We start from the raw sequence: 21,334 nt of genomic DNA on the forward strand, positions 1-21,334 counted from the left end.
AAGACTGTAACTTTTAAAACTAAATTTTAGTAGGCTAGTGCCAGTTTTCAATGATTTTGTCCTCTTCCTGTACTTGTACTGTCAAAATTACAATAATGTAAAATAAAATCTAACTGCTTAATTTTTTACTGAAGTATTTAAGACTAAAATAACATTTTTTGTTTCTCTCAGGGGTTCTCAAACTTCATTGCACTGCAACCCCCTTCTGGCAATAAAGATTACTAAACCACCCCAAGATGGGGGACAAAAGCCTGAATCCATCTGATTCCCACTGCCCCAGGTGGGGGAGCCAAAGCCTGAGCCCCACTGCCCTGTGCGGGGTAGGGGTCAAAGCCGAAGCCCAAAGGCTTCAGCCCCAGCCAAGGGGCCTGTAACCTGAGTGCTGCTGCCCAGGGCTGAATCCTTTGGGCTTTGGCCCCTAAAATGGGGTCGCGACCCACTTTGGGGTCCTGACGCATGGTTTGAGAACCGCTGGTTTATCTTAAAAGTAAAACCAGATTTGTCAAACCAAATTTTTTCTAACTGTCGTTTGTTTTTCCATTATGTTTTTAAAATGTGATCACTAATTGGAAAGAGCCACGGGATTGATTAAAGAATTAGAAAACCTGCTTTATAGTGAGACTCAGAGCTCAATCTATTTAGCTTAACAAAATGAAGGTTTACAGGTGACTTGATTATAGCATTTAAGTATCAACATGGATAATGGATATTTAATAATCGGTGTATCATAGAAAGGTGAAACATGGTCCAGTGGCTGGAAGTTGAAGCTAGACAAATTCAGACTGGAAATAAGGTACACATATTTAATGGTGAGAGGAATAGGCTATTGGAACAATTTACCAAGGGACATGGTGGATTCTCTATCACTGATCATTTTAAAATCAAGATTGGATGTTTTTCTAAAATACACTCTAGGAATCATTTTGAGGAACTTCTATGGCTTGTGTTAAACAGGAGGTTACCTTAGATGATCACAGTAGTCCTTTTTGGCCTTGGAATCTGTGAAAACTTTTTTGCCTGGGAATGTAATGCATTGTATCAAGCACATAGTCTTGTAATTGAGCCAGATAAATTAAACGAGCTAACTGTATTTGAAAATAGTAGATAACTTACCAGAACTTTCTATTGCTCCACAAAATGTACAGATCTCTCATTTTAAGTTGAATTTTCATAAATTAACAGAGGAACAGAAAAAATCGACAACATGAATTCATATGAAGCAGCTTGGAAGGGGCATATCTAAGGGGAGTGATCAGAGCCAATGTACGAGAGAGTAGATAGCACCATTTCTAAACATTCCTATATTGCAGTATAGGCACTTAAATATTGCAGTGCAATATTTAATGTAATTTCATTTTTTTAAAGTAACACTTTTTATATAATCTCAGATTTGTGTGTCATACAGGCTAAGATTACAAATTCTATAAAGGAACTGAGAGAAAACAAGCAAAGCATTTTCATATCAGCTGTTCCCATCATGTGACACATATATGAACAACCAGTTTTTTCCCCCTGTCCAATTACCAGGGCTACCACACTTTCCAATGCAGTCTCTTCCCTTGCAAGCACTGGCCTGTCTCTCACTAAAGTGGATGAAAGGGAAAAACAAGCTGCATTAGAGGAAGAGCAAGCTCGTTTAAAAGCTTTAAAGGTAGGTGTTTTCCTGTTTACAGAAAAGTTAAGATCACTTTTGTAATCACAAGTACTGCGCGTATGCATCTCATTGAAGTTTCTTATAATATGTCATAAAAGTTGTGGAGAGTTTTCCCATTATCAGTCATTCAGTTTCTAAAACAGACGTGTACCATCTTTTAATCCTGCAAATGTACTGGCTTTTCTTTCTGTATGTAAATAGACTTTCATACTTGACTGCCATCTTATTGTATGAAATAAGTAAAGAGAATTCTTTAGAGTTTTGGTTTTTTTACTTCAGAAGCCATATAAACAAACCTTGTTTCTGGATTTCTTATGCCAGCTCACTTTCCCAACAGGAACAACGTCTAAAAGAACTTGCAAAGAAACCTCATACCTCTTTAACGACAGCAGCCTCTCCCGTGTCTACTGCAGCGGGAAGCATAATGACCACCCCAGCCATTGATATTTTTTCCACCCCTAGCTCTTCGAACAGGTATGTTTCAGTAGTTATTCTTTAGTTATTAGTTAGCTCCAGCTGAAGTCATCCAGCTGCACTGCCATTGTGTGTTAGAAGAATTTACTGTTACCTAGAATCTATCCATAAGTGGTTTTTGATAGATATTTCAATGAGAACATCCCATTCATATAAGCATGACATGTCGAAATAATTTTTCCTCCTCCCTGTTCAGATTAATTTGATAACAAGCTGTTTAATGACCCTTGTGATTCTTCTTGTTAATCTAAATGCCTGTTATGCTCAGCACATGTACTCTCCCTGCCCTCAAGGACCTTACTAAATAGATTGGCAAAGGTCAGATATAAATTCTCATGGATGGGTCCAGAGGATGGTGCTTAATTAATCTCTCGTCTGTGTTTTTTAAATGGGTTATTGATGTGGGGGACCATTAGTGGGTGTTTCAGAAGAGAATCTGAGGGCAGGAGTTTGAATGAAGAGGGAGCGAGTACCACTAAGGTAAAGGAGCTATGCCAGTTCTGTCACAGAGAATGAATTACTGCTTGTCCTGGTCTCCCATACCAATGGCTCCTGCTGTTCAGTTCTGGGTTTAGTTTATAAAAATACTATCAGGCCTGGTTTACACTACAAAGTTAGATGGACATAAGGCAGCTTATGTCAACCTAATTATATCAGTGTACAAACTACAGCCTTCCTCCTGCTGATGTAAGTGCCCTATTACAGTGACATAACTCCACCTCCACAAAAGGTGTAGGGCTTAGGGTGACGCAGTGTCCGTATAGACACTGCTGGTTACTTACTTTGACTGTCATTCTTGTCAAGAAGGCTGATCACAGTCGGGCTGTCACCCTGGGGCTCCAGCTAGAGCCCAGCTGCACCCCACCCTCACCTGGGGCTCCAGGCTCCCAGCTGATGTGCTGCCCAGGTTCCCTGCTTGGAGCCAGGCTGCCACCCAGGATCCCTGCTGGACTACTGCCTGGGCTCCCTGCTCCCAGCCAGGCTGCTGCCCAGGTTCCTGGCGAGGATCTGAGAACCAAGGGTGGGGGGCAGCCGTGCTCCCGCTGGGGAGCTGTGCATGGAGCTGAGAGCCTGGGCTTTCGGATCCGCCCCTGCCCCTTTGAAGAATGTGCATAACTGATAGAAGGAGAGTATTGTGGACATGAATCACTGCAATAATTACTGTGGTGACCTAACATAGGTCGGCTTACGTTTATAGTGTAGACAAGCCCTTAGTCATACAAAATAGTGTCATATTGTGCAGGGACTTGGTCAGGATTTGAACCCAAAGAATGTTTAACCATTGCTGTGGAATTCAGAGGAACATGCACATTTCCTCTCTTCTCTCTTTGCTGTTCTTCAAAAACTGTTTGCACTCTGGTAGGCTTTATTTCCCACTAGACGACAAATATAGGAAATGATTTATAGGACGCCAACTGTTTAACAAATATCTGAATCAAATAACACATTCAGAATTACAGAAATGAGCAGTTGGTATTAGTAACGGTAAGTCATGAGGGTAAAAACAGAAGAGTATATGGCATTTGAGTTGCTTCCTTGATAAAGGACAAAGCATTTAAAATGATCAGATATAATTCTATTTGTTGGATATCCAAAAACATTTGTTAATCTCACTGATAGTTATCTGAAACCCAAGCTTTGGCAAAGCTACTTTAGCAGCCAGAAAAGTTACATTATAGATAGACATCATTTGCAGATGAAAAGTTCATAAGTGTTTTAATCTATTCTAGCCTGCTTTCATTTTTTTCAAAATGTGTTACAAAATACAATTCTGCTGACCCTCTCTCTCATTGCTGAGATAAAGTATTTCAAGAACATACGTGAGTAGTAGTCTTATGAGTCAGATTTTATTTTCCTTTTTTTCTTAATGTTCTCTCATTTCCCTTTTTTTTTTTTTTTGGTTAAGCGAGAGTAGTAGAGTGGATCCCAGCAGAGCCAGTGCCAGTGTACTGATAGGCTGACAAAGGATCCGAAAGAATTTTCTAATTAATATCTTCACTTATGGCCAAATGCATGTCTGCCTTCAGATAGGAATGATGCATATCTTTGGGCACTTAGATTTTGGGTTGCTTAGTAGGCAACATAGTGCTAATCCTGCTGATCTACAGGACCCACTAATGCTGCACTTCAGTGTGCATTGAAGAGAACATACTGATGTAACTTAGGGTATCACATTAAAGTTGGGCAATAACTATAAAATGAGCCAGTTCATAGGAAGTTGGATTAATTCAAAAAACAAGCATCTTATTGGAAAACTAAGAGTTGCGTTTATCTGGACATTTATATCACTTAAGTATACTTTTATCGTTATATACAAGGTGTAATACAGGTTGCAGTGCTTCCAGATGAATAGCATCTAGAAATGCTGTATTCTTTTTTGAGTATATGTCCCTGCTGTGGCTGCTCCACCATAAGATGCTCATGTGCCTGTGAGCTCTTGATCAGAAATTGCAAAGCAGTATCTGCAGGCGCGCACTCATGCTCCCATACAAGGGCCTGGAGAGAGGTGTGGACCTGCCACCACTTAGTTCCTTCTCACCCACCTGCAGCTTGAAACGTAGCATTCAGTGTCTGCTGTTTTCACAGTTTCCTGCCTTTCACTTACTGTGCATGTCGTCTTATTCCCTTCTTTCTTGTTTTAGTTATTTAGTTCATTTGTTGTTCTCTGGTATTTCAGCAAGTTGTGCTTTAAAAAGGAGGTTCCCACCTCATTTATTTTGCTGAACCTTTGCTTTAGTACTCTGATGTTCAGGGCTATGCTGTGAAGACACCAGGGTTCAAGCCCTGTTAGAGTTGTCTCAGGTCTTCTCCCCATAGCAATAGGCATTCCAGCTGTGTCTGGTGTCTTGGAGACACCCATGTGCTGTCAAAGTGCAAGGTCTGTACGGAATTCAAAGGCAGGTCTTGAAAGGATAGATGTGCTAGGTTGAAGCTCCTCCTGATGTAGTGCTCCCTAGCTCCAGTGTGGGGTCTGCTTCCCCTTCTCCCCCATACATCAGCTTCAACATATCAGGCCACTCCAGTGACTGTAACAGCCCCAACAACAGTTCCATGGATAAAGACTTGGAAGAGAGACTTCTTTCTCTTTTCTGTCAGGCAATCAAAGAAAAGGGGTTGGTTGCCCCATAAATCTGGTTCCCAAGAGATCTCGCTGAAATTGATACCAAGGCATCAGTACTGCCTAAGTAGCTAGAATCAGATATCTACCAGGCAGCACGAAGTACCTACCTCAATACCTCCTGACACATCTAGGCACCAAGATGCACACAGCATTTCTACGGGAGCCCTGATGTCATCCTCATCTCAGAGCCATAAAGAGCACTCAGACTGGTGTCACTGTATATGGTACCCGAGAGGCCATCTCCTGATTGGTACTGATCCCTGTTCCAGGCCCCAGTACCAGCTGTATCAGGCTACCATAGTCCTCCAGCATTCTAGATTTCTCTCCCCAGGAGACTGTATTATATCAGAGGAACTGGAGTCTCCTCTCTTAAGCTCCACAAGACTCCCACCCCTCCCCAGTACTGCTTTGACATCTGCAGCCTGAACCCGTCTTCATCTGACTAGGATCAGAACCCCTATTCTTGATACTAACACCAATGCTAGAAGCCTCCTCTTCAGCCCGGAGGAGGATATTGTTTCTGACTCTGAAGTATCAGTACAGGGCTCTTTGATACTGTACCAGCATACTCCTCTAAGCTCTTATACTGAAGAGGACTTTTCAGAGCCCGCTAGACGTTCTAGACCTAGCAGTTGTAAATAAACTTGGGGACATTTTCCCTGCTCAGTGGGCTTACTGGAACTCCTGCGGACACTTTCACGAGCAGTTTTAAAGGGTACCAGCCAAAAAGAAAACTCAACACCTGCTACTACCACATCACTGTCTGACAGACTATCCTCCAGCACAATCTGCTCCCTTGGTACTGAGAGATGCAAGATGAACGGACGTCACAGATTGAGGAAACCTCACCCCCATCAGCCAAGTTCTCTTCCTCCATGGTGGTAATACCACCACTTTTCTTTTATGCTGGTGACTTTAGGGCCTTCCAGGGCCTAATGAAACACAAGGCAGAATCCCTCCAGATCCTGTTAGAAGAGGTCAGGATTCTCAACACTCCCTGGTGGATATTTTAAATATCACCCCCCTCTCCTCTCAAGGAAAGATGGCTCTACCAGTCAGTAAGGTTATACATGTATTGCCTACATGTACTTTATGGAAAACACTTGCAGTCTATCTAGCAGGTCTCCAGAATATGATTGCAGACTCCCTGAGCAGGAACTTCCATTAGGACCGCGAAAGGGAACTCACCAACTGTCTTCCACAGCATCTGTCAAAGCTGGGGTCTCCATTTTGCTACCCCAGTCAACACAAAATGTCACCTTTTCTGCTCCAAAGGAGGATACTGCTGGGATATGCCCTGAGAACCCTGTGGCCCCATACCCTGTGATATGCTTACTTGCAATAGGAAGGAGTGAGGATTATCCTCATAGCGCAGTCCTGGCCAAGACAATTGTGGTACTCGAACCTCCTTCACCTCTCTTCAGTGCCTCTCCACCTTCCCCTCAGGAGGGATCTACTGTCATAGAACTTGAATCCCTCCTCCCCCGTCCCTGAATCTGTGAGCATGGGCCGTAGATGTTTCTCAGGCATGGAGTAAACCTGTTCTGTCTAGCAGGAAACCTACTACTCGAAAAACTTACCTTCAGAGTTTGAAACACTTCCATTCCTGGTGCTCTCTTTACTCTTCTCAAGCATCAGACACTCCACTCCCCAAGATCCTAGACTACCTGTTGGATTTGAAGAGACAAGGTCTATCAGTTAGCTCAGTCAAAGTACATTTGGCCGCTATCATAGCCTTCCACTCAGTTCCTCCCATGACCGGATTCCTTAAGGGCTCTCACCACTTATTTCCTCTTGTTTGGAACCCGGCCCCCCAATGGCATCTAAATTTGGTTCTTGATGCCCTGTGGAAACCCTCCTTCAAACCAATGGCTACCTGCTCTCTCCTCCTCCTCCTTTCCCTCAGACTTCATTCCTTATAACCGTCACTTAGACTAGATGAATGGGAGAAATCAGTGCTCTCATGACAGAACCACCATTCACTACCTTCTGCAGACGTAAAGTTACCCTACATCTCCATCCTGGTTTTCTCCCTAAGGTCTCTTTGGAATACCATATTAATCAGGAAACCCATCTACCAGTATTCTATCCAATGCTTCATGCCTCCAGGGATGAAACTAGCCTATATACACTAACTAGATGTTAGGAGGACATCGTGTCTTCCACCTTTACAGATCTAAGACTTTCAGCAGCTCTCCCAGACTATCTCTATCTTTTGCGGAGAGGATGAAGGGACAACCAATTTTCACACACAAACTGCGTAAAGTGAGTCTCAAGTTGCATCTTAACATGCTATGAGACCGCTGGAATACAACTCTGAGTGACAGCACACTTCACTAACATTTTAGTCCATGTCTATAGCCCTTTCAAAAAGCTCTCTGTAGCAGATGTGTGCAGGTCTGCAACTTGGTCCTCCATCCTTGTGTTTCCCAAGCATTACGCTGTCTTACCTGCTTCTAGAACTGAAACAGTTGATGATGCAGTCCTCTGAACTGTTTTGCGCCTGCCTCCTTAGCGCCCACCTCCATGTTAAGTTACTATTGGGGAGTCTCCTACAGTGGAGCGCCCACAGAGACATAAACTCAAGGGAGAAGTTACTTACTGTACAGTGACTTGAGTTCTTTGAGCTATTTTGTTCCTATGGACTCCACTTCTTGCCCTCCTTCCCCTCTGCTGCAGAGTCTCTGGCTTTGGGCTTGAGAAAGAACTGAGTGGTGGCGGGTCCACACTTCCCTATTTGACTTCATATGGGAGCACGAGGAACGCTCTGCATAGGCCCATGGGCGCTGCTTTGCAATCTCCAGTTGAGAGCACACTGGTGCGCATGCATCCTACGATGGAACACCCACAGGGACAAAGCATCTCAAAATGCAAATTATGTGCAGGTAAAGAATCTCTTCTTCCAACTCATCACATACTTAATGCATATTACTTTATCTGAAATCCAGGCAAAAGAGCATAGAAAAGAATTTATTTCTATGGTTTACTAGATGTTATGCATTGTCTATATTTGTCACTTTTCTCCCATGATTTATAGATAGAAATAATAGAATTCCTCTTCTCTCTCTCACTTCAAAAAATTACCCCAATTAGAATTCTGTGAGTAGAATTTCGATTAGAGCAGAAGCTTCCCTGAATTTCAATTAGGGACCCCTGCTATCCTAATCTACTTACTCTGAGAAGTCATCAGATACTTCAGTGAAGGGCACCACTAGAGAAGTTAGATTAACCTTTTCACTTAGACAGTATTGCCAACATAACTTGGATTTAAGTGATTTTGTGCACTGGGTTTAAAAGTATTTATTATTCTGTCTCCTATATTGCTGGTGATTAAAGGAGACTTTAACTCTTGATGTACTGTATATAAAAATATGATTAGGACCTTGATGGACACGCTACTCCAGAGTCTTGAAGAAATGTATTATAACTGTAAAATCTTATGAACTTGAGGGCTCATTAAAATGTTTTTTCCTCTCCATTATTTGAAAGATACTTGACATCTTAAATGCAATTGCTGTAATGACTTGTGTGCCCTTCTCCCCATTTCCATGTGTTAACCAAGGAAATATTTCCTCTTCCCCTCAATGAGTTTTGGGGCTTGACACTTCTTGGGGTTTGAATCTGTTTCCAATGGAGAGGTAAATAAATTTACCCTTTTTGATGCATCAGCATTACTGATGACAGTACAGCTCTGTCCAATATTTAAAAAACTTCAAAAGCTTTAAAAAAGTTTATCAGCATTATAGTCATTGAGCCAAATTCTCAACTGTACTCAATAAATGATGGTGTACAGAGGAGTGGTCATAGAGGAGCCATTTGTAGTTCCAGTTTGGGACAATTTCTGTGTCAAAGTTGGATTTCCTGGCACAGTTTAGAGCTGCCACTTGCTACCAGTAGCCCCTGTGAGGTCACTTTGTGAACTGGGCATCATTGAAGTGCAGGCATGCTCTGGCCACACTTGGCCATCAGGGTCTGAGGAGAGTGTGAGAAATCGGTAGGATGGCAGAGAATTAAGCTTGCTATGTTTACAGTCCAAAGATATTCCCCATCAAATTAAAAACAGACTGCTATAGTTGTGTCCCCTTACTGTTCATAATAGTTGAAAATGCTGCCTTGTATTGAAAACTATTTGATACAGTTCAAACAGTTGTCCTAATTTGTCTCTGTAGCACATCAAAGCTGCCAAATGATCTACTTGATTTGCAGCCAACCTTTCATCCATCTGTACATCCTATATCCACTGGGCCACAAGTAGGAGGTACATGGGGAGGTAAGAACTCTAAATTGGATCATGCTTCTAATTGCTGTATAGCCACTCTCCCATCAGTGATATTCTCCATAGTGTAGACTATCCTTGCTAAAATAGGGAAACTCTCTGAAATCGTAAATGAATTCAGCAAGGACAAATGTAAGCGCTATTTGAGAGGGAAGGATCAAACAGATACAGGTGCAAACTAGAGCAGGGATTCTCATAGTTCATTGCACCACAATCCCCTTCTTACAACGCCTTCTGGTCTCCTGGAGAGGGGACCAAAGCCTGAGCCACGCAGCTCTGGGCGGGGGGCCAAAGGAGAAATCCAAGGGCTTCAGCCCCAGGCAGGAGGTCTGTAACCTCAGCCCTGCCACCCAGGGCTGAAGCCCTAAGCCCTGGGCAGTGAGGCTCGGGCTTCTGCTTCGGCCCCAGGCCCCAGCAAGTCTAACGCCAGCCCTGGTGGCGCCATCAAAATTCGCGACTCAGTTTGAGAATCGCTGAACTAGAGAGATGCAGATCATACTGAATGGTTTGGGGGTTCTATAAAGTGCTTTAGGATGAAAGGAGCTATTGGTAAAATAATTTAGTATGACAAATTGTATGAGTCAGTACAGTAATACTTTGTTCAGTGCATCCAGCAATTCAGAGATTGCAAAACTACTTCATCCACAGCTGGGAGGAATCTTCCAACTAGTTGTCAACCACTTTCTTGGTGCCAGACATCCCAATATGAGAGACATTTGGTTTTGAGTATAGAATTTTAAAATGGATGAATTTGAAATAGTGCAGAAAAGAGCAATACAATTATTTAAAATATTTTAAACTAAGATCTGTGAGAAAAGCTTGAGTTGGGCATCTTCTCTAGAGAGAGAAGGCTGAAAGTAGACAGGGTGGCCTATAACAACATAAAACTAGGATGCAGATTAGGCAGGGAATACAAACCACAAAGACACAGGTTTAAGAGTGCAGCAGAGAATTTTGGTTGAATATTAGCAAAATGTTTAACTGAATCATAGAAGATTAGGGTTGGAAGAGACCTCAGGAGGTCATCTAATGCAACCCCCAGCTCAAAGCAGGACCCACCTCAACTAAATCATCCCAGCCAGGGCTTTGTCAAGCTGGACCTTAAAAACCTCTAAGGATGGAGATTCCACCACCTTCCTAGGTAACCCATTCCAGTGCTTCACCACACTCCTAGAATAGCTAGGAAATGGAAAAAAATGCATGGGACTCTGTTGAACCACTTTGACTGAAGCTAATGAAGATAAGAATTGACTGCTCTCTCTCAGGTTTGGTTTAAGAATAGTAAAATTATCCTGTCATGTTGCGTGGGGTGGTCTAGATGATCCATTAGACCAGGGGTCGGCAACCTTTCAGAAGTGGTGTGCCAAGCCTTCATTTATTCACTCAGATTTAAGGGTTTGTGTGCCAGTAATACATTTTAAGGTTTTAGAAGGTGTCTTTCTATAAGTCTATAATATATAACTAAACTATTGTACGTAAAGAAAATAAGGTTTTTAAAATGTTTAAGAAGTTTCATTTAAAATTAAATAAAAATGCAGACCCCTCCCCCGACCGGTGGCCAGGACCCAGACAGTGTGAGTGCCACTGAAAATCAGCTTGCGTGCTGTGTTCGGCACACATGCCATAGGTTGCCTGCCCCTGCATTAGACAGAGGTCTTTTCTGATGCAGATTATGTTGTAAACCTGTGTACGTCAAATTTGGCTTTTCTTATGGGTAGCCAACAACATTCCACAAGGCAATTCAACAGATTAAACCATTTTCCTTCAAGAGTATTCAGACCTCGGATGTTTAGCAACCTGGTATTAGCATATTTAAATATTTCTTGGCTTGCCCCAGCCTTTCATGTTTTTTTGCCTATTACTTAAGAGTGTTCTAGGATTTTGCAGATAATGGTGAAAAATGTAATTGATATATAAGATCACTGTTGTAATTGTGGGTATCAGTAGAGCACTAGAAACTTCAAGGAAGGGGTGTATTTTTTTATCTCTGTACATAAAGATGTTGGATTTAGTAAAATGGTGAGCTAACTGAGGTCACATTTCAATTCCAGATTTTATAGACATAAAATGATCTGATAAATACATACGTTACCTTTCCAAATGAGCCCTGAGTGCTAAACTCCCATTTGGATTTGAGAAAAGAACTTGGTTTCAAACCAGGCATTAGAATACTTTACTTAAATACTTTTGGATTGATGAAAATATAGGCCTTGGAACAGTGTTGTTTCCTGGTTTTTCTTTAACAGGATGAAATCACTCAACCTCTTATCTCATTCTTCATTTTGTGAGCTTCAGCCTGCTTCAACTAATTTTTCTACCAGCAAGAGTAAATTTTCATAAGACACATTGTGTGTATGTTACCTGCTATTCCCTGTGGGCATGTATGTGTGCACATTCTGTATAACCTTGACAGTTAACATTTGCATGTAGGAAAGCTTTGCACACCATTCCAGGTAATGCATGGTAGTTCTGCTACTGAAAAGATGTTGTGCCTTATTTAAGTTTTAAGATTTCAGGCTTTCACAAGGACTTCTAAAAGTTTTGCTTCATTTTCCAGTGCTTCACCAGATGTGGTGGTGGTTTCAAAAATAGGATAATTAATCTGTATTTCCTTTAATACAAAACACTACTGAGCAAAGCATCTTCCTCAGAAAGAGAGTCAGTGGAGGGCCTGTCAAGCTATATGTTGAAATTTGCATGCCTAGGATGAGTCAGAATTTAGAAATGGAAAAAAAACTATTAGCTGCTTTTACTGGTCTCCTTAGATGTTGTATGACTTTCTAGTACTTGGACTAGTCCAATTTTAAATGTCACAGGCAAAAGGGATTAATACCACTTCCTCACAAAAACCACATCATAAGCTAATATCTCACTATTTTAGCATTCCTGAAATTCAGCCTAAATTTCTCTTCTAGTAAGAGCCCCTAATAGCCGTTCCAGACTGTTCTATCTGCGTAGGTGTGAACCCCTTTTTAAATACTTGTAGAGATCATATCAGTCGCTACAAAGGTTTCAGGATTGGCTGGTGCTAAATTGTTTTGGATTATGGGCTTGAAACTTCTTTGTTTGTTTTTGTTGCATTGCGTTTCATCCAAATATCTAAGCAACATTACAAAAGTTAACCCTCAACACTTATGTCAGGTAGGTAAGAAGTATTTTCTTCTTCGAGTAGTGTCCCTATGGGTGCTCCACTGTAGTTATGTCTGCACCCTTGCACCTCTGATTGGAGATTTTAGGTAGCAGTGTCCATTTGGCCCACGTACCTGCTCTCCCTGCTGCTTGCTCTTCCTTGAGGCTATCTAGCACTCCACGGCAAATCGCCCTCAGGTCCTTCTCAGCCCCTCTTGGCCTGAGATAGTGAGTAGCAATCTGGTTCACTTACCTCATGTTTCATTACAGTTGATAGAGTTTAGTTTTATTGCTTCTTATAGAGTTTTGCTTTTGTAGCATTTCTAGAGCTTCCATTTTTACTTTTCCAAGCACAACAAAAAAGGTTTTTTTCTGTCTCCCTGTCCCTGTCTCTTCCCCCACCCCCTCTTGGTTTGGGGCATTGCCCCCTGCAAGGGGAATGCCCAGCCCCACTAGTTTTAAATGGTGCCTCTCCTGTAGGGAGGCAATACTGGTTACAGACAGACACTGCTGCTGTGTCCGGTGCCTTGGAAAGGCTCACATTTTGCAGAAGTGCACCTTCTGCCAGCAATTGAAGGCTAGATCCCAAAAGAACTGGGAGTTAAAGTTGAAACGCCTCCTCATGGAGGGTGCTCTTAAACTCACATCTGACCACTGTGCCAAATCCCTCCATGGCGAAGATCATCCCCAGAGCCTTCAAATTCTAGGGAGGGAGAACCACAGAGAAAATCGTCTGACTCCCCTTTCAGAGCCTCCAAAAAGAGGGCTGCAAGCGTTCAAGCTGAGCTCCTGACCAGCCAGAGGAGATCCCCAGTGCCATCGGTCACCTCGGTACCAGCGGCTCCAAAACACGATACCTAGAAGACCCTTGGGTACGAGTTCTGCCATAATGCCTTAAAACTTGAAGGGCACAGGCTCTGAAATGGCAGCACTGTCTGCCAAAGATAACAGCAGAGACCCTACTGCCTCTGCAAAATCGGTACTAATGAAGAAATCTTTGGCACCGACTGCCTCAAAGCAATCCTCATCGGACTGCGCTTCTCGTAAAAGATCATTGGTACAGATGAGTCAGCACCGGCGACATCTGATGGTAGTTTGCAAAGATGGTATTGCAGGAATGTCACTTTTCTAGAGATATCATGATCGTGGAGATGCCAGAGTTCCTACTACTCAGTGCTGGAGCTCTGGTACTGAGCATGTCCTGCTCCCCAGAATGACTAATGGCTCTGGGGCATTCGCCTGACAGCTTTCCTGTCAGTCCCACCCTATTCCAGTGAGGAGTCAGACAGTGACCAAAATGGCAGTGTCTCTGGCCTCACACCATGGCCTCACACCAGGCCCCATCATTACAACAACCAGGACCCTCCCACCCACACTCCAATCCCCAACCCTCCTGGTATGGCCACCTATGGGTGCCACTACCCATGCCTTTTCCTCCACCCTAACGGCCATACTGGGACCCATGGGCACCATACTTCAGGCATCTAGCATCTCCTACAGAGAGTCTACTAGATAGTCTCCTACAGCCTCTGTATCTAGAACTCCAGACCCTCACGAGCAAACTTTTGAGTAGCAGGAGGCCGGACTACAAGAGGAGACTACACCACCGACAAATATCTTCTCCTCACTAGCTGAGGTGGTGATGCCTTCTCCGCCATTACTGGCCAATGATACCAAGTTTTTTCAGGATTGTTGCTGACACATTACAAATATCTCTCCAAGAGGTGAAGGACACCCACCACAAATTGCTGGACATATTGCATACCTCCTCCTCTTCAAGAATTGCCCTCCCAGTCAACGAGATGCTTTTAGATCCTGCCACGATTGTCTGGCAGACACTAGCCTCTATTGTGCTGACATGTAAAAGGGCAGACAAGGAGTATTATGTGCCCCCTGAAGAGGCAGACTTTCTTTTTTATATATACCCTGAGCCTACCTCTATTGCTGTAGATGCCAATAATTCGCGAGGAAAGCAGCAACATGCTAAATAAACCTCGTATGATAGAGACTGGAAAAGGCGAGACTTATTTGGAAGGAAGGCATACTACATGAATTATGGGGAACTCAGCATCTTTATTGACCACTTGCCAGAAGCACAACGAGAACAGTTTAAAGCCATCATCCATGAGAGCTAGCTGGTAGCAAGAATAGTGCTACTGACCACACTGGATGCCTTGGATACTCATTTTTGAAGCCCACTCATTTTTGATGGCGGTGGTAATGAGACAGGCTTCGTGGTTTCACCTCTCATGGCTGCCAAAGGAAGTACAGACAATGGTTGAGGACCTCTTTCAAAAGCTCCAGACTCTTCTCTTCGCTGACCAGACTGACGCATCCCTTCACTTGAAAGAATTCCAGAGTTATGCTGCGCTCTCTAGGAATCTACACACTGGAACAGAAAAGAAAATTAAGTTCTCAAGCATCTCACAGATCCCTCCCCCCCCAGTCCCCTCACCCTCCACTCTCCCCCCCCCCCCCAGCAATGCTATGAGCCGCAGTGCAAGAGACCTCAAATGCAAAATGGATAACAGCCTCCCAATCCTCAACATCTCAACCCTCGACCTCAAACACCAGTTTTGACACCTTGGTCGAGACTCCGAGCAACCACTCTTTACAACAACTGCAACACACAGAGTTCCACATCCCTTCTGATGTCGCCTAGCTCTCTTCCTCCAGAATTGGGGAAAAAATCACTTCAGACAAATGGGTTTTGATGATCATTTCCAAGGGTTACTCAATCCACTTTACCTCTCTCCCTGTCCTCCTTCAGGGATGTTAGGTCAGGATCACCTGCTATGCCCAGGGACCATAGGAACCAGTCCCTATTCACCCCAGAGGTAAAGGTTTTATTCCATATATTTCCAATCCCAAAGAAAAAAAGAAGTTGGAGACCCATATTAGATCTAAGAGCACTAAACAGAGATGTGAAGGCGCAAAGATTCAAGATGATCACACTAGCAGCTGCTATTTCATCTCTGGAGCAGGGAGATTTGGTTTTTGGCCCTCAACTTACAGTATGCCTACTTCTCTATCGCAGTCCTTCTGTCCAACAGAAGATTCCTCAGATTTACCTTGGTGCAGGACCACTACCAGTAGAGAGCTCTTTTATTTGGCCTCTTGTCTGCATGCAGGGTATTCTCCAAGGTTCTTTCCATCATAGTGGCGCATCTACAAACATTAGGGGTATCATCATTTACCCTTATCTGGACGACTGCCTTCTTAAGGCTTGTTCCTTCAAAGACTCCCTACAAGCCACCAAAGGGAGTACGCAACATATTTGCGCAACTTGGTTTACAATTCAATACCCAGAAATCAACCTTGACTCCAGTACAGTGTTTGGAGCTTACAGGGGGCTGAACTCGACACAGTGCAAGTGAGAGCGTTCCTCCCGTGGCAGATTCAACACATTGACCAGTCTCTGATATGCTGGGGAGCCCACCTAAACCATCACTGAGTTTAGGGCAATGGTCCACCACAGAAGTTGTGCTCTACATCAACCTTTTGGATTTAAGAGCTGTCAGAAATGCCTGTGCAAACTTTCTTCCATTCATCGGGATACTCTCATGAAAATCATGACAGACAACATAAACATAGCGTGCATGCTTTACATAAATTGTCAAGAGACACCAGATCACCCATCCCTTTTTACAGAAGCACTAAACCTCTGTAATTGGTGCAGCCACCACAATGTACTCTTACCAGCTGCTTATTTGCCAGGGGTACAAAATATAACAGCAGACAGTCTTAGCTAAAATTTCTCATGCGGCCACAAATGGGAAATGAACCTAGCAGTGCTCCACAACATATTTGGTCATTGGGGAACTCCAAAGATATACCTGTTTGCTACTTACCAGAACAAGAAATGTCTCTGCTACTGCTCCAGAGCCGGATTGGGGAAACAGTCCCTAGGAGACGCTTTCCTTCTTCAATGGGGCAGAGAACTGCCATACACTTTTCCTCCATTCCCTCTGCTGTTGAAGGTCCGGTTAAAGATAAGGTGGGGAAAAAGCAAGAGTTACACTGATTGCCCCCATCTGGCTGAGACAAATGTGGTACCCATACCTGAGACAGCTAGCAATGTGGCCTCCAATTCCTTTACAATCCATTCCTCATCTATTCTTCCAAAACGACAGACAGATCTATCACCCCAACTTACAGATCCTTCAGCTCCAGGCTTGGCTTCTTTATGGTTCCAACACAGAGAGCTGATGCTCCGAGGAGGAGAAGGAAGTGTTACTACACAGTAGGAAATTGACTCATCGTACTTACCTACATCGTACTTACCTGGGGGCAATTCCAATCAAGTTGCTCGGACATCTTCCTCCCTCCCTTTGATCCTAGACTGTATACTAGATCTCCAAAAGACTGGTCTCTCTCTCAGATCACTCAGAGTACATCTTGTGGCGATAATGGCCTTCTACCAGCAGGTGGGTGGATATTCTGTATTCGCCCATCCAAGAACACACACATTCCTTAAGGGCATGGGAAACCTCTTTCCACATACCAGATGCCCCACTCCAATATGGGACCTCAATTTAGTTCTAAAGACTTAACTAGACTATCCTTTGAACCTATGGGCAACTGGCTCTCTTCTACACCTGTCAATGAAGACCATCACCTCAGCATGACAAATAAGGAGAATTGCAGCATTGATGGTGCACCCACCCTTCACAGTCATCTTTAAAGATAACGGCACTCTGAGACTGCACCCGAAGTTCCTGTGCAAGGTGGCCTCATTCTTCCACATGAACCAACTCATCCACCTCCCTACCTTTTTCCCAAAACCACACTGCAACAACAGGGAGGCAGTACTACATACGCTTGATGTTAAGAGAGCCGTAGCATTTTATTTGGGTAGGACAAAGTGCTTTAGGAAATCTACTGCAATCTTCCTCTCCATTGTGGATAGATCCAAGGTCTCCGCAATATCAGCTCAAAGGCTCTCCAAATGGGTCTTGAACTGCATTAACTATTGTTATTGTGCCCATTACCTGCTACCTCCATCAGGAATTCTCACACACTCCATAAGATCCATTTCTACCTCAGTCACATTGGTTAAAGATGTTCCCAGCCCAGAAATCTGCACAGCTGCAAATGGGCCTATGGTCATACTTTTGCGGAACACTATGTGATTACTTGAGACTTCTGTTACCATCTTTGGCTCCACAGTATTATCATCAATAATAGACTCTACTCTGAAGCCCCAGCCCCCATATAGGATACAGCTGTGAAGTCACCTACAGTGGAGTGGTGATGAATCCTGGTTACATCCCACCTGAGGTACATTGCGCATAAACTAAGACCACGCATAGGGACACTACTCGAAGAAGAGGAAGTTACTCACCTTGTGCAGTAACGATGGTTCTTCGAGATGGGTCCCTATGTGTAGTCCACAATCCACCCTCCTCCCCTCTGCGTTGGAGTTCTCAACAAAGGGGCTCTGCAGTGGAGAAGGAACTGAAGGCAGTTCATCCACGCAGTGCTAGTTAGCCCCGAGGCAGAGCGGGAGGTAGGGAGGGAGAGCGCATCTGCAGGCCGAATGGACACTGCTACCTAAAATTCCCAATCGGAGGCAGAGGGGCGCAGACACACCTACAGTGGAACACCCGTAGGGGGACACATCTCAAAGAACCATTGTTACTGCACAAGGTGAGTAACTTCCTCTTCCCCATTTTACAGATGGGGAAACTGAGCAGTTAAGTGACTTGCCTGAGATCAGACAGCAAGTCAATGGCAGAGGCAAGATTGGAACCTGAACTATTTCCAGTCCTGTGCTCTAACCACTGCACAGCATCCCTCCCTTAGGTAAATCTCTAATGTTGGTAATGTTTGTACCTAGAGAATATGATAGTTTAAGGGTATATGTGGTAGTTTAAGGGTAATGGACCAGGTATAACTTGGCTTACAATGGGGCTTGAGCGCCTACATCTGTTAGGTATGTCTGAAAATTTTATTCACCAATCCATTAAGGATGTGCAGCCAGCTACAAGGGCATTATTATTTTGGTAGTGTCTTGAGATTCTAGTTTTCCAAACGGTTCAGAGCTGGGGGGATCACAAGTTGACCAGCTATTCAAGAGCGGGAACATGTTGAGTCACTTAAGAGGTTTTTTAATAACATGATAGAAGCCACTGAAAAAGTTGAGGGTTTCTTTTGTCCTTTGCTGTTGCTGAAATACTTATAGTACAGTTATTTGTGAAGAGAAGTTGGCCTGCAAAATGGAAAATGACTGTTTGGGGGAGGGGGAAAAAAGTCTTAGCTCCAATACAGGCCAGATTCTGCCTTCACTGTGCAAGCAGGGCTCCCATTGAAATAAATTGGTCCTGCTAGTGAAGTCAGGGGGCTGGACTCGACCTTTCAGGGTTCCTTCCAGTTCTGTGAGATAGGTATATCTTCATATGTTAAATGGGGGCTGTGCATATCCAAGGGTGGAACATGGCTTTAAGAACTGAAAATTGCTGCTAGCAAGAGAGCATGCTTCTCTGTCATGCTTCTCACGCTGAGTATGTAAAGGCCTAAATGAACCCAATGTACTTCATTCTGATGAAATTGCATTTCTTATATCAGAAGTGTAAGTACAGCACGTCACACTGAGAGCTAGACAAAAATGGAAATACATTAATTGGAATCAAGGTGGGACAGAGTGGGTAGAATCTAAAATTTTCAAAAATTAAGATCTGAGTGAAAAAAATGGGCAGGAGGTTTATAGCTTTTTACTAGTGTTTTGACAGTGTTAACATTCAGGTGGGACAAACAATACTAATGCAATCTGAAACTTGGTGTTCAGGGAACAGACACTGTTCCAATGTGTTAAGTAGCCTTTTCATTGTGCACATAAAATACTAAGAGCTCAATTGGCAATACCTTTAAAGCAACATAAATGGATCAACATTTTTAAAGCTTTCTTTAGTGTTCTCTTACATCTTCTGCTGTTTTTGTCTGAATTATTTAATCAAATAGTCGGTACATAATTGAAAAAAATGAAGTATTTGCAAACTATAAAGGTCCATGCTTTGTGTTTTAGTTGACTGACTTGTGTGTGTGTTCTGTTTGTCAAGTGCCAATATCAGGGGCGGCTCTAGCCATTTTGCCGCCCCAAGCACGGCCGCGAGGGGCGCTCTGCTGATCTCTGGTCCTGCGGCTCCGGTGGACCTCCCGCAGACGTGCCTGCGGAGGGTCCACTGGTCCTGCGGCTCGGGCGGACCTCCCACAGGCGTGCCTGCGGATGCTCCACCGAAGCCGCGGGACCAGCGGACCACCGGAGATGCCTGGCAACCAGCAGAGTGCCCCTTGTGGCATGCCGCCCCAAGCACGTGCTTAGCATGCTGGGGCCTGGAGCCGCCCCTGGCCAATATGTACCTTAAACTTCAGAAATCAAAAGGCAGATGATGTATTTTGAAACTTCCATTAACTTGTAGTTAACCATAGTTTGTCTTAAATGTTCTATTTTCTGTTGATTACAAGGGAAAGAAATACAAACCAAGAGAGGACACAACTTAGAAGGGCAGGATGTCAAATGAAAATCTAATTTCATTTACACTGTTTTAATCTGCTTGTGCCAGAGCTCAAATTTTCTTGTATTAGCGCCCATTGCAGACAATGATTACAAGATTTTGATGTTAAAGCCTAAATTGTGGGTAAGGCACATGAGCACAGGACTTCCTATTGCCATTTTATAATCTTATGGCATTATTTAATAGTGCTTGTCCTTTACTAAAGCACTGTTTGTCAAGCAGTTGACTGAAAACCATTTTCTTACAAGGCCTCTGAGCTATTCCACTCTTGCAGTTGAACCAAACTGAATCTGGGGCAAATGCAGGTCTGTGGGTTTTTTGTGTAAAATAGTCTGTCTGAAGCCAATTTCAAAGTGTTTTTAGACGCTAAGAAAAATTGCAGCCACAATTCTGAAGTTTCATGTTGCTCGGGGCTAAGGTGAGACTGAAAGCTATGACTTAGCCTATCTTATACTGTACGTGTTGTGGCAAATTGATATGAATTAACTCAGATTCATGCTGAGTATATACTATTTTGCAAGTTGCATTTGAGAAACTGACAAGTCTTAGTTTGATCTGCAAGAGCTTTGGATGAAATCAGTTTGTCTCTACAGCAAAGTGTAAAAGTGCCAGAAATTGAAAACTGCTACTAAAAATAGCAGAATCACAACTATTATTCAGGAATTCCTGTATAGTTGTATTATTTAAAATAGTTAAATGCAGTTAAAAAGCCAGGTCCAACTCCCACTCATTTCAGTGGGAGATCTGAGGCCTTTTACATAGGGTTGAGGCAGCAGTGACACTAACCCACCTTCTGCCACCTGCTAATCCATGGGGTTGGTGCTGACTGGCTTGCCCTACTCTTTTCCTGCTTTCGGATGGGAGGGAAAAGAATACCTTACCAGCGCACCTCAGGAGGATTTGGAGCTCCCTTTTGTCCATCTTTGACTTCTTTTAGCTGGATATATTCCTGTTACTGTCAAGCCTCAACCCCAGCGTGGATTTTTTTTTTTTTTTTTGGCAGGCAGCCTCAATTTTGGCTTCTGCTTCTTGAAGCAGAAGCAGCCAGTGCTGCATTCCTACTGAGCTTATTGCTGCTTGTGTTCCAAGTAATGGGGAGGCTTTCTGTGTAGAAACAGGAAGCAAGTATGGTATTTTCAATCCCGTCCTTCCATATATTCTTTCTG

The 21,334-nt window shown here is 43.4% G+C and overlaps 1 protein-coding gene across 9 annotated transcripts in view; it reads left to right on the forward strand.

Moving 5' to 3' along the window:
* Nucleotides 1-21,334, forward strand: part of PICALM (phosphatidylinositol binding clathrin assembly protein) — a 163,543-nt gene that overhangs the window by 101,733 nt on the left and 40,476 nt on the right. For all 9 annotated transcript variants that reach the window (XM_045020395.1, XM_045020431.1, XM_045020381.1 and 6 more), the window contains exons 10-12: nt 1,528-1,651; nt 1,992-2,128; nt 9,419-9,519. In XM_045020395.1, the coding sequence (XP_044876330.1) occupies nt 1,528-1,651; nt 1,992-2,128; nt 9,419-9,519 (362 nt within the window). The remainder of the gene's footprint in view (nt 1-1,527; nt 1,652-1,991; nt 2,129-9,418; nt 9,520-21,334) is intronic.

This window comes from Mauremys mutica, chromosome 1 (assembly GCF_020497125.1).
Source record: "Mauremys mutica isolate MM-2020 ecotype Southern chromosome 1, ASM2049712v1, whole genome shotgun sequence".
NCBI classification, from domain to species: Eukaryota; Metazoa; Chordata; order Testudines; family Geoemydidae; genus Mauremys; species Mauremys mutica.